Source organism: Balaenoptera borealis (assembly GCF_965194805.1).
Source record: "Balaenoptera borealis genome assembly, chromosome: 18".
NCBI lineage: Eukaryota > Metazoa > Chordata > Mammalia > Artiodactyla > Balaenopteridae > Balaenoptera > Balaenoptera borealis.
In genome coordinates this window covers 67,974,899-67,987,618 of record NC_138877.1, presented here as the reverse complement: position 1 = coordinate 67,987,618, position 12,720 = coordinate 67,974,899, and the positions used below count along the sequence as shown (strand labels likewise).

The window sequence follows — 12,720 nt, the reverse complement described above, 5'->3', positions numbered from 1 at the left end:
GTGGGTGAACTGTGTGGTGTGTGATTTATGTCTCAGTAAAGCTGTTACCAGGGAAGGAATATGGTTCATAATGAAATAGCTCAGAACAGCATATTGCACAGGATTTTTCACCGTTCTTATGAGGGAACTGAGATAAAAGTTAAAATACAAAAAAACCCCCCCAAAACCCTACATTCTTAAAGAAGGAGTCTCTGCTCCTGCTTTTAGAATAATAAGGTAACATGTAAGGCACAAACAATATTGGCCTCTAAAACATTAGCCCCTCCCCATAGGTAAATGAATTGTTTTTCTAATGGACACAGGAGCAAATTCTTACTAAGCAAAATAACTGCATTTCTAGGTGGAGTCATTTGATGAGAATTACCAGCTTACCACGTTTATCTCTACAGCTGTGATGACCTCAGATCAGTGCTTATCGAAGGTTGTTCCTGGAAACATCAGCAGCATCAGCCTCACCTGGGAACTTGTTAGAAATGCAGATTCTTGGGCTCCACCCAGACCTTCTGAATCGAGGACTCTCGGGGTGGGGCCCAGATGGTTGTGCTTAACCAAGCCTTCCAGGTGATTGTGATGCCACTCAAGTTTGAGAACTGCTGATTTAAATAAACCTAGCTCACTGACGAGTCAAGGTCAGGATTTTTTATTAGGATTATTCTGCTCGGGTAGCATACTGATTCATAAACAGTTACCACGAGGTGCTTTCCCTGGCCAGTTTCCCGCTTTGTCACAGAAATGGTTTTGATTAGATAACGGGCTAGAGCAAAGCTCTGTACCTGCCAGAGCAGAGGGGACAAAGAGTAACCCCACTGCAGAGAGAGGCAAAGTAGACACAGGGGCTGTTGGCTTGGGAAATAACCACCTTGAGAAGGTGTGGGCAGTGCAGAGCCTGGGCCTGGGTCCTGTAGACCCAGTCACATCCTCACTGTGTGACCTTGGGCAGGTCACTTAACCTCTCTGCACCTTAGTTTTTCATCTGTAAAAAGAGATTTGTACTATCCATCTGGTGTCAAAGAATTCTGTAAATTATGCCCAGGTGGGGAAAGAATGTACTTCATTTTGCCACATCTCACCCACCATTGAGCTCCTTGCCTTTTGAGGTTGGTGATGAGCAAAAGGAGATTATAATACAACACAACACCAAAAAGGGGTGCAGTTTTTGCCCTGAAAGATTCTCAGAATTTCAGAAGGATAATTACTGGGTAGTATAAAGATTTAGAGAAGGGGATATAAAAATGCTATTAAGAGCCTATAAACTACATCAACCTTCAGTTAAAGACACACAGACCAGGATATTCTGAAGACTTTGAATTTGAGAGTTTTCCCTTGTGTTATTAATCCCTTAGGTTCTTCTTCCACTGCATTGCTTCAGAGCTGACCTCTGGCCAGTTGTCGGGGAGCCCCTGCCCTCCCTGCCCTCTGAACCCAGACTGGCTCACTTTCCTGGATAGTTTAGTCAGTTAGCTGCAGTTGTGGAATCATTTGAAAAACCTAATGATTGCCCTCCAGGCCCCCTCGGTGTAAATTTCTGAGCCTGCCTCCCTACGTGATCCCCTCTGTTCCTTCTTTCGTGGAGCTCATTCCATGGAGTTTCTTCCCGGTCACTGTTCCAGAGTCTTCCAAATCATGTCCAGACTCCTACTCAGGTTGGAAGTATTCTCCCGCCCGTCACCCTCTGTTCAGTCTAACCAGACCGTACGCCCACCCGCGCTTCTCAGCCATCTCTTCCTCGTCCTCCTGCCTGAAGGGCTGCAGATCCCTGGTGTGGGCCGTTGATTAATAACACGGTGGCTCACTCAGTCCACCACCTAATTTTCCACCTTCCAGGCCAGTTTGCTCTTTCTTTTAGCCATTTGGGCAGTAACACATTCTTCAGTTCAGCTAAATTCATTGAGCACAGGCAATGTTCCAACTTGGCATATCAACAAAACAGAGCTCTCTGGCTTGTGCAGCTTAGACTCTAGCAGGAGGAGACAGATGATAAACAGTAAATATAATGGGTAAATGTATCTGTGTTGGAAGGTAATACATGTTCTGGACAAAAGCAAAGGGGGTTGGAATTGTGGGGTTGGGGGCAGAGGGGCTGCAGTTTCATGGCGTGGCCAGGGTAGGTTTCACTGACAGTCCAGACTTGAAGGAGTTGAGGGAGCAGGCCCTGCACATGTCTGGAGGGAGAAGGCACCTTCGGGGCAGAGGCCAGCGGCAGGGGTCCCTGTGCCCGGCACATTCAGGGGACGACCAGCAGGCAGGCGTGGCTGGCGCTGAGCGAGCCCCAGTGAGAGGAGAGATGAGGCCAGCAAGGAAGGCGAGGGCCGGGGCAGTCCCAGATTGCGTGGACCTGGGAGGCTCACGCACAGACTCGGAGTTTTCTGTATCATTACACCCCTCCTTTGCCTCTTTCACTCTCCAGTTAACCATCGTAAGGAGCAGTGACTCAGGACTGTTTTGGCTGAGTGAAATCGGCGTAATGTGGACACCTCACAGACATCCTTGGAGTTGGTTTTTCTCTCTGAAATAATGGCGCTACCGCACTGTGGCACTCAAAAACACTGTGATCACACTAATCACGTGTGTTTGGACATGGCTGTTAGCCTCATGAAACGTGTGTCCTGACAAGTGAGAATGCAGTGGCCCTCCCCTCTGTAAAGCGTGTCAGTCTGTCACATCCGAGTTCACCTCTGGCCGGAGGACCGTGTCCCGTCTCCCTGGCTGATAAACAGCAGCATCTAGTTCTTGTCACGTATCAAAGGAGCCTTCAGCCCGAAGAGGTCTTACCAGTCCCAGTGTTGCCGCTTAAAAACTCTGTGTCCACACGGAACACAGAAGAAATAGTAGACACAGACCCTTGGCCTTAGATTGATAAAACATGTAGCGACTAGAACAGGCCTGTAAGTGTGTGACAAACAAGGTTGCATCACGTTGAATGTCTTTTCCAGCCTTGGTCAGACTCTGGGTAGCCCGAGGGAACTCTTTGTTTTGCAGGGAGCCGGGCTTTCTCATTTTGTGATCAGTCCTTTTTGAGTAAACCCTCCCCAGCCACTTAGTAAATAGTAAAGAATCCAAACATAACACTTCCATCTTACTTTAGCTTTGTTAAAAAATAAAATAAACTTTTAAGCGTATATCTACCTGTCTGTTCATAAATATATATTAAATAAGAATATTATAGATTTTTACATATACCATATAAGCAATAAGGTAGAAATGTGAAATAGTACCGAATTGGAACCAGTTATTTTTCTGTTCTTTTTTTTTTTAATAAATTTATTTTATTTTATGTATTATTTTTGGCTGCGTTGGGTCTTTGTTGCGGTATGCAGGCTTCTCATTGCGGTGGCTTCTCTTGTTACGGAGCATGGGCTCCAGGTGCTCAGGCTCAGTAGTTGTGGCTCGCAGGCTCTAGAGCGCAGGCTCGGTAGTTGTGGCGCACGGGCTTAGTTGCTCCGCAGGATGTGGGATCTTCCCAGACCAGGGCTGGAACCCGTGTCCCCTGCGTTGGTAGGCAGATTCTTAACCACTGTGCCTCCAGGAAAGCCTTTCTGTTCTTTTTTAAATGAACTCTTTGGTGTTGATATGCTCAGGTGTCTTATTATAAGAAAGGAAAACAATATCGAGTGGCGCCTTTTTTGGTAAAAAAAAAAAAAAAAAGTGAGAAAAATTAAATATTTTTATTTAATGTTTTTGAATCATTTAAAAGTTTTAAAATATCTTTATTATTATGCAGCTCAAAGAGTTTGTGAATTTCTGCTTCATAAACTACTTTGCTTGGAAATATATTCTCACGTTATTTTTCATTGATTTCTCTGGCTGTACAAACTTAAGCATGTGATTCAAAGTTGTTCTATGGCTCAAGCATATTTCTGTGGAACTCTTTTCTGGACTTAATTTATTATATGATATCTCAAAACTGTTTATTTAGTCTTTTTTATGTTTGCAAAGCCATCTTATACCTACTAGCTCATTCAGCTCTCATAATTTCCAAGGAAGCAGTGCATTTATGGGCGAGAAAATTGAGCAGGGAATGATAGAGTGATTTCTTCAAAGACAAACTTCTTGTATTAAAGTTAACAAGAACCCAACTCTCTTGACTTTATGTGATGCCTGTCATTAGACATGCACAACGATAAACGAGGACAGTATTCTCATTCCACGAAATACTGGCATGTGACCTAGGCAAGCTCTGGGTTCCTTATCTGTAGAATGGGAGTAATGATCACTTCTACCTCAGTACTGGTGAAGCACGTGCAAGCTGTGGACTCATTCTAGGCCGTGTTCCTCCACAGCCATACACTGCTTCCCTTACGTGAAGAAGCGGATCCCCGTCATGTACCAGCACCACACGGACCTGAACCCCATCGAGGTGGCCATTGACGAGATGAGTAAGAAGGTGGCCGAGCTCCGGCAGCTGTGCTCCTCGGCCGAAGTGGACATGATCAAACTGCAGCTCAAACTCCAGGGCAGTGTGAGCGTCCAGGTGAGCCGGGCGCCGGACCAAGCAAACCACAGGGCAACAGAGAACAGATCCTTAGACCCTGGGAAATTTTAGGTCGTTCACACCAGCAAGGTCCAGTGTAGATCCCTGGCTTTATCAGGTGATCCCCGTTACCTCCCTTCAATATTTGTGCAGTTTCTCCTGATACCAGAGGGGCGGTAGCCTTGGGGCTACAAGAGTGTCATTCTCACCAAGTTGTCTGCCAGGGGTAGGAGATGGCTCCCCATACAACCTGTTTTTTCAGTAATTTGAGGAATTCTGGGTGCCTAATTGGAAGCATAAAGACTCTTTTAAATATAAAGAAGTGTGGATAGCTATAGGTTTTCTTATAAAACTATTGTTTTCTGGTTTCTATGAAAATTGCACCTGAAAAAGTACATTAAGTTTCACTCTCTTAATGGTATCTTTTATTAACAAAATTATTCATTTTAATATAGCCCAGCTAATCAATTTTTCCTTTATTTGTGTGTCCTCTTTAAGAAATCTGTGTCAGAGATATTCTATGTTTTCTTTGTTTAGATTCATGTGTAGGTGTGCAATCTATCTGAACTGGTTTTTGTATGCAGTAGCATATAGGGGTCAAGACATTTTTTTCCTATAGCTGTTCAAGTGATGTGTACCATTTATGGACAAAGTCATCCTGGATCTAGGTGCTGATTACACAAATATGTTCAGTTTGTGAAAATTTATCAAGCTAAACACTTATGATATATGCACCTTTATGTTTGTATAGTGCACTTCAATCATAGGGTTTTTTTTTTCAGGTATTTTACTTATATGATTTCCTAAGAAGTTAGTAGATGTTAAATCACTCCCTCCAGGGACCAGCATGCTTCTTGCTTTATTGATGTTTTTAAATGTATATAAATAATTCTAGCATCTGCTTTATGTATATGTATATATTCCCATATCCAACTATTTTCTCTTTCTGGAAGGGTGTGTTTATGAAAGTTACATGTAGATTGTAATACAATGGTTTCATTTCCTGAAGTCAGTTTTTGTCAACTTTTTATCAGATCCATGCTGAGCTGTTACCTAACATTTTTCTAAATGTCATTCACTGCAAAAGTATTCACAGATGCTTTCAACCTCTTCCCTTATGGCCCAAAAGACTAATGTGCCAAAATAAGTTATCAAGCAAATATGATAAATATTCCAGCCACACGACTGATTAGATAACGGGCCAGAGGCCAAAGTTTTCTGCAGCCTAAAACAAAACCTGACCTGGGAACATCCAGCCTCTATCTAAGGCCAGTGGAGGAGTGTGTGTGCCAGTAAGGGATGGGGCTGGACAGCTCCAGCCTTCTAAAGGGCAAACTGTGCCCTACCATTTGATAGTGACCTTGAGGGGTTTTTTTGTTTCATTTTGTTTTTTTAATTTAATTTTATTTATTTACTTTTTATACAGCAGGTTCTTATTAGTTATCCATTTCATACATATTAGTGTATACATGTCAATCCCAATCTCCCAATTCATCCCACCACCACCCCCCGCCACTTTCCCCCCTTGGTGTCCATACGTTTGTTCTCTACATCTGTGTCTCTATTTCTGCCCTGCAAACCGGTTCATCTGTACCATTTTTCTAGATTCCACATATATGCGTTAATATACGATATTTGTTTTTCTCTTTCTGACTTCACTCCATATGACAGTCTCTAGGAGTGACCTTAGAGTTTTATAATGCCCGATCATCTTTAAAAGCAAAGAATTCCATGATGAAATGAGGAGATTAAGTTTATACACGTGCACCCTCCAGGGTAACAACAAAGCTGGAGTCAAGGGAAATGAACTTTATTGTTTTATTTGTGTGTTTCTTTAATTCTTCCACCAAGAGCCTCTGGGGTTGCTGTTGTACAGGACAGAGCCATCAGGTGGCTCCGTGATTCTGCACTCCACTCCGAGATCTTGTTGTGCTGGACTTTATGAAGTCTCATCAGCCTCCCTTCTGCATCTTCTTAAAACTGAACATACGTATCATTTTGGATAATCCTTCATTTGGGTTACCTTTAGGTTGTTAACATAGCTCTCCACACATATCCAGTAATCATATCCAGTCATCACCAAGGGTTAGCTAGTTGCCCCTGTCTCAGAGGGCCCCACCTCTAATGTCTGTGCCCCCCGTCTCCCCACCTCTGGTGTGAATTCTCTTGGCTCAGTTACTGTGCAAGTCCTGTATGCTGTGGACCAAGACCACGGCCCGTCCCCTTCCCCTACAGCCACAGACGAAACAGACAGCCCTCCCTACTTACCTTCCAAGTCCACCAGACCTCCCAGGAAAAATCATGCACTAATCACATGGTCAGGACCTTTCCGAAGATGTCTCAGGTGCCTGGAACTTTCTCCTTCCCATCCAGTGTGTCTAACCTTCTTTCAACACTCCCACGTTTCCTGACTTACCCAACCTCAGAGAACTCTTCTTGGTGAATTAAAGGAGACATGCAGGGCTCTGGTTCATTCATCCTGTTGCTAAATGCCCCAAATCTTTGTCTTTCCAGCCCAGCTGGATGGTTAGTTCATTTGAGGATAGCAGATCAGCTTGCCCATGTCTATCTACACAATTCCACGAGGTGAACAGTTGGTTTTTCAAAACTGGCTCATATGCTTAATTTTTCCATTTTCATTGCACTCACCAGATTGACCTCTTAGTTCAGTGTCATGTAGCACAAATAACCAGTTGGAAGACTTGGGCTCTGATCTCAGGTGTTTTGCTTATTGGCTGTTCGACCTTGAACGGGTCCTTAAGTTTTCCAAGCATTGGTTCTTCCTACATAAAATGAACCATCATCACAAGTGCCCTAAGGATGGCTGAGATGATAAAATCAAATAGCTTATAACATCATGAGCTTTATTCATGGTTTCCTCTTTGGGGTCCTAAGTTCCTGGAGGGCAGAGGTCATGACTAACTCACTCAAGCAGCATTTTTAGCAAATGCCAACTGAAACTAAATTCATGATAATTGGTATTTTCTTCAAAACGTAATTTAAAATCTTTGTTCTTTATCCAGGTCAATGCTGGTCCACTAGCATATGCCCGAGCTTTCTTAGACGACACAAACACAAAAAGATACCCTGACAATAAAGTGAAGTTGCTTAAAGAAGTTTTCAGGTAAAGCACACGGGAAGTGTCTCCTTTTCTTCAAGTACTGATCGTTTCTGTGCTCACTCAAGAGAGAGCTCCTATCAGTGGGACTCATCCTTTGTTCTGTACATGCCTTGATTTCCCTCTCCCACACCTTTCCAGGCAATTTGTGGAAGCTTGCGGTCAAGCCTTAGCGGTAAATGAACGGCTGATCAAAGAGGACCAGTTAGAGTATCAGGAGGAAATGAAGGCCAACTACAGGGAAATGACAAAAGAGCTTTCTGAAATCATGCATGAGCAGGTAGGTGCCACCCTGGCGTGCTTCTCATTTTCAGGGGGCACACATCAGTTGGGGTCTCAGGTGCCCCCAGTGATGGCCTAAACCCTCCGACACCCTTCCGGAATTCTGCTCTCTGAAGGACAGTGTGGCGTGCTGCACTGCCGCTACTACCTGACCGTGGGTGCCTGGGGAGCGGCTAACAGTGTGCTCGCCCGTCACTGTCGAATATGACCAGAGGAGACCGGCACCCTCCTCCTCTTTATCACTTAATCTAGCTCAGAAACACCTCACGTTAAAATAAATACCAATACCGTTCCTGGAAGTTTCTTTATTCACCCAGTCCTTTGGAAGAACAGGGTTTACCAGCCTGGTTTAAGGAATTCTCTGTTGCAGTAAGTGTCTTTCACCATTTAAAAAGATAGGGTCGTTCAGTTTTTTACTGTTCACAGCTGACCTGGGTGCCCTCGTGGGTTCCTCAAGGCTACTTCTTTATTCCTTGTCATTGTGGGCAGCTTTCCTGATTGCACTGCTACCGTCGTCTTCCTGTATGAACTCCTTTTGGTAGGATTACATATGTGGGCTCAGTGGTCATCAGGGGGGACAGCTGCCCAGGGAACTGAGTGAATCTTAAAGGCCACCTCCTCTTGCTTCCTGAGGGGTCTGTTCTCCACCAGCCACAGCGACTTCTTCTGAGTCACGGACTCAGTCTTTGTGATTAGTGTTGGCACCTTGATAGCACATGACTGCTTCTGTCTGTTCCCTACGGTACTTTCATTCTCGCAAAATGGAAGCCAGGACCATTTGTGTCAGTTAACATACCATGTGATGATTTAGTGAGAAGGATCCTGTTGTAGGAAACTAACTTAAATGTCTAAGCTTTAACTTGCTTTTTTTTCCTCCTCCATGCTCACACATTCAGATGGGATGGTAATGTCATTTTTTAATTTTATTTCTCTGGATCTTGATAACTGGCTCACATAAAGTTATTACTGAGTTTGGGCAACTGCAGACATTGACATAATGACCATGCACGTGCAAAAAGAAGCCCTCTTCTGGGCATTTAGAAAAGTAGGAAAACAAAATTGAATAAACATGTGAATCATTAAGCAGAAAGAGAGGGTCTCATGGGAACAAGTTTTTGGAGAAAGCTCAAGGTCTTTTCCATGGGGCCTCCAGACAGGATGGAGAGCTTGATCAGTGGGTGCCAGCATTTGGCACTAGAAAAGATGAAAGTAGGAAGAAAATTGTGGGCTGAGAATATTAAAATAAACTCCCAGATTGTATGGACACAATGCCATGCCGTGCTCTAAACTACACCTTGAACTTTCCATTATCTCAACAACTGTGAAGATTAAACTTTGAACCCTTGAGCGAAAAGAGTCATGACCTGGAGTAGACTTGCTTTTGGATTTTCCAGGGGAGCCTCTGAGTGTGTCTGTTCTTCTCAGTTTCCACCTGGCAATAGCTCAAGTCTTGCACTTAGAATTCTTCCCTGCGTTACTGAGCGTGAAAGAGACTTGATCAGGGTCAGCGAAGCAGCCACTCTCTTGCTCCCAGGATAGAAATCTGTAAGACCCTAAGAGAAGGAGCTGGTAGAGAACACCCGATGCTCCAGACTCAATTAAAAAAGACTTTTCCAGGGGACAAGGCCAGGTCGTGTCCCCATCAAGTACGTGTAGGATAGGCCTCAAGGTGCCTTATAATCTGGTGAGGTTAGAAGACTCTCTACTCACTAACCTGGAAAGGAAACAAAACATGTTGTTCTTGACCTTCTCCTTAAAATCCTGATCTGAAAAACGTCATTGATGAGGTGAGGTAACACGCTCCCTCTGCAAACCGCCAAAGCCAAGCTCTCTGAGGGCACCACCACTCACAGTAACAGTGGCCACTGGATGATAAATGTGAGAAGTGTCATTTGGAGCAGTTTACGCTTGGGTAACCTTGTGTTTCTGTGCCTCGAGATTTGCCCCCTGGAGGAGAAGACCAGCGTTTTGCCGAATTCCCTTCACATCTTCAACGCCATCAGTGGGACTCCAACGAGCACGCTGGTTCACGGCATGACCAGCTCGTCCTCCGTGGTGTGACGTCACCTCGTGGACCGCGTGTGGGGACTTGCTTTGTCATTTGCAAACTCAGGATGATCTCCAGAGCTAATCACTGGGCACGTGCAGGACACGGGAGACCGAGCACAGGGAACGGTCGAGGGGAGTGCGGGAGGAGGGAAATGAGGAGCCGTGTTATTTCGTTTCATGGCAGATTTTCTGGAAGAGTCCTAAGAGAGTGCACATATTTTTTTAAACCTTGCTGGCAATATTCAACATTTTCATTATGTCTTAACAGAGGTATGTGGTGGACACTCTTAAGCTGGAGTTAAATTTTATTCTTCCTTACAGAGTAGTATTAAAAATCAACGGCCTGGAGAAAACAAGTATTCTGGAATGTACATAGCACTGAAATCGAGGCTGGGGTAACCTTTTGCCTCTAGGCTAAGCTGGAAAATCTTGAAAATATTTTTTTTTTTTTTCCTGTGGCACATTCAGGTTGAATACAAGAACTATTTTTGTGACTAGTTTTTGATGACCTAAGGGAACCGACCATTGTAATTTTTGTACCAGTGAACCCGGAGGTTTAGTGCTTTTATACTCACTTACTTGCATTTAAAAAATATGAAAGCTTAAGAAACTATGTGAGCTTAGGACTAGTCAAGCAGTTTAGAACCAAAGGCCTGTATTAATAAACACAACTATGCTAAACATTTAAAGTAGTACAGTATACTGTTATGTACATAGAGTTTGTTAATACAGTCTTGGCATTGTGTACATACACGTATGACATTTCTACATTTTTAATACTCACATCAGCTTCCGCATAAAGTTTAATTGTGACAGATTTGTGTTGTTCTTAGTATATGCAATACACTTGACTTTACTGTTTTATTCTTGTACATAAAAAAAGTGCAATATGGAGATGTATACAGTCTTTGCTATGGTTAGGTTTATAAACTGTTTTAAAAATTTCATCCTTTTGCCAAAATGGTGGAGTATGTCATAGGTAAATCATAAACCCTGTGGTGAATAGTGGTGTAATGTAAAGCTTTCACCATGTTATATTTTCTTTTCAGACATTAATTTAGTAATTTTATATTTGGGAAAAATAAAGGTTTTTAATTTTATTTAACTAGAATCTCTGCCCTGCTGTAATTAAACATTCTGTACCACAGCTGTATTAAAAATAACATTGCTGATTTTCCGGTAGTGAGTATTGGGTATTTATTGTCTGACAGTCCTAAGAGGGGCAGGATATTGAAATATCTGGGGGTGAAATAATGTGGTAAATGAAATTTGCTTTAAAATACCTAAGGGGGAAAAAAAGAGGGTAGGTAGATGACAAATGTTGGTAATTGTGGAAGCTGGGGCTGGGTGCATGGGAATCATTGTACCCGTTTCTCTGCCTTTGTGTAAGTTTCCACGGTACAGATTTCAAGAGGCAGGACTAGGGGCCAGATCTTCCAGAGGATGTGGATAAATGCTTTGTTACACTGCAGTCTGGCTCTGAAGTCTACTGGTTGTTCCCAAGTATACATAGACACGTTAATACTTCTGTCGTTTCCCCTTCAACTGCACCAAGGTCTCCATCTTTATCATCTCCCTGCTTGCTTTGAAGGTGAGTACTCTGGGATGAGGTGGTCATTTATCCCAGCAGTGCATCACACCCCCTGTGCCCTACATCATCATAAACGCTGAAGCCGAGTCAAGTGATGCCTCAGACTGCAGGTGCTGGTCTGCAGTCTGCCTGTGGTGTGCCCAGGGACCCAGCAGAGGAGCCACTCAGCCCCAGAGTTCCCGTGATGGAAGCAAGAGGAGTCTTTCACAAGAGATAAAATAGCTGGTTTTCCTACTTGAAGGGTTTTGGAGGCTGTCTTTTTTCATAACCAGTTGAGGAAGGAAATCATGATGCTGTGTACATCCTGAGCACCCAGATGCCAAGGATCTTTTGGTGTCTTTGGAACATTCTCTCTATCAGTGGGCAAGGCTGTATTTTACAGATGGCGACAAGGTCATGAAGAAGAGATGTGAGGAGTTACGACAACTCACCAGGCTGCAGCCCATTCATTAGTGGATCCAGACTTAGGGCTTGAGAAGATTCTCTGTGATTGCCCTGAGTCTCTGATGTGTCAGCCCCGTGTAATAAACCTTGACTGTCCCTAACACCAGCAGGGATAGGTATAAGAGTTTGTCTCCCTTGTTGCCGAGCTGGATTTCCTGGTCACAAATGCCTCATTTAGAAGCCATAAAATGCAAGTCATCGTGCAGTAAGATAAATACATCTAGAAAGAGATAACTTGCTACCTTGTGGTTAAACTTGGAAAGTAGTTTGTACAGATTTCATGTCAGATAAGATTCAGCTTGGAAGGTGACCAGCCCTCACTAATTACAACAGTGGAGAAAGGAACCATCTCGAAGATGAAGACATCTATTGACCCTGCACTGAAACACATTCACATCAATTAAAAACCTCATTTAGTTTAGGCATAAAATTTTAATTTTGGTATGAAGTTACACATTAAAGTAGTAGTTTATTGGGGAAAATTGTGTTTTTTAACATTAAGAAATCTTTATTGCTAGTTTTCAATAAATTTTTAAATGTTTTCCATAGATCTTATTCTTTTTTTTTATTGAGGTAAAATATACATAACATGAAATTTACCATTTTAATCATTTTTAAGTGTACAGTTCAGTGGCATTAAGTACATTCTTATTGTTGTGCAACCATCACCACCATTTATCTACAGAACTTTTTCATATTCCCAAACAAAAACTGTACTCATTAAACAAGAACTCCCTATTCCCCATTTGGGAAAATTCTTTGAAG

General features: G+C 43.1%; 1 protein-coding gene across 21 annotated transcripts in view; it reads left to right on the top strand.

Moving 5' to 3' along the window:
- DOCK9 (dedicator of cytokinesis 9) overlaps window positions 1-12,505 on the top strand; it is a 324,518-nt gene extending 312,013 nt beyond the window's left edge. For 17 of the 21 annotated variants that reach the window (XM_082366041.1, XM_082366040.1, XM_082366050.1 and 14 more), the window contains 4 exons: window positions 4,281-4,471; window positions 7,495-7,595; window positions 7,731-7,869; window positions 9,810-11,095. In XM_082366041.1, the coding sequence (XP_082222167.1) occupies window positions 4,281-4,471; window positions 7,495-7,595; window positions 7,731-7,869; window positions 9,810-9,932 (554 nt within the window). In that variant the 3' untranslated portion in view covers window positions 9,933-11,095. The other 4 variants (XM_082366033.1, XM_082366053.1, XM_082366052.1 and 1 more) reach the window with 4 other exon arrangements.
- The last annotated feature ends 215 nt before the right edge of the window (window positions 12,506-12,720 follow it).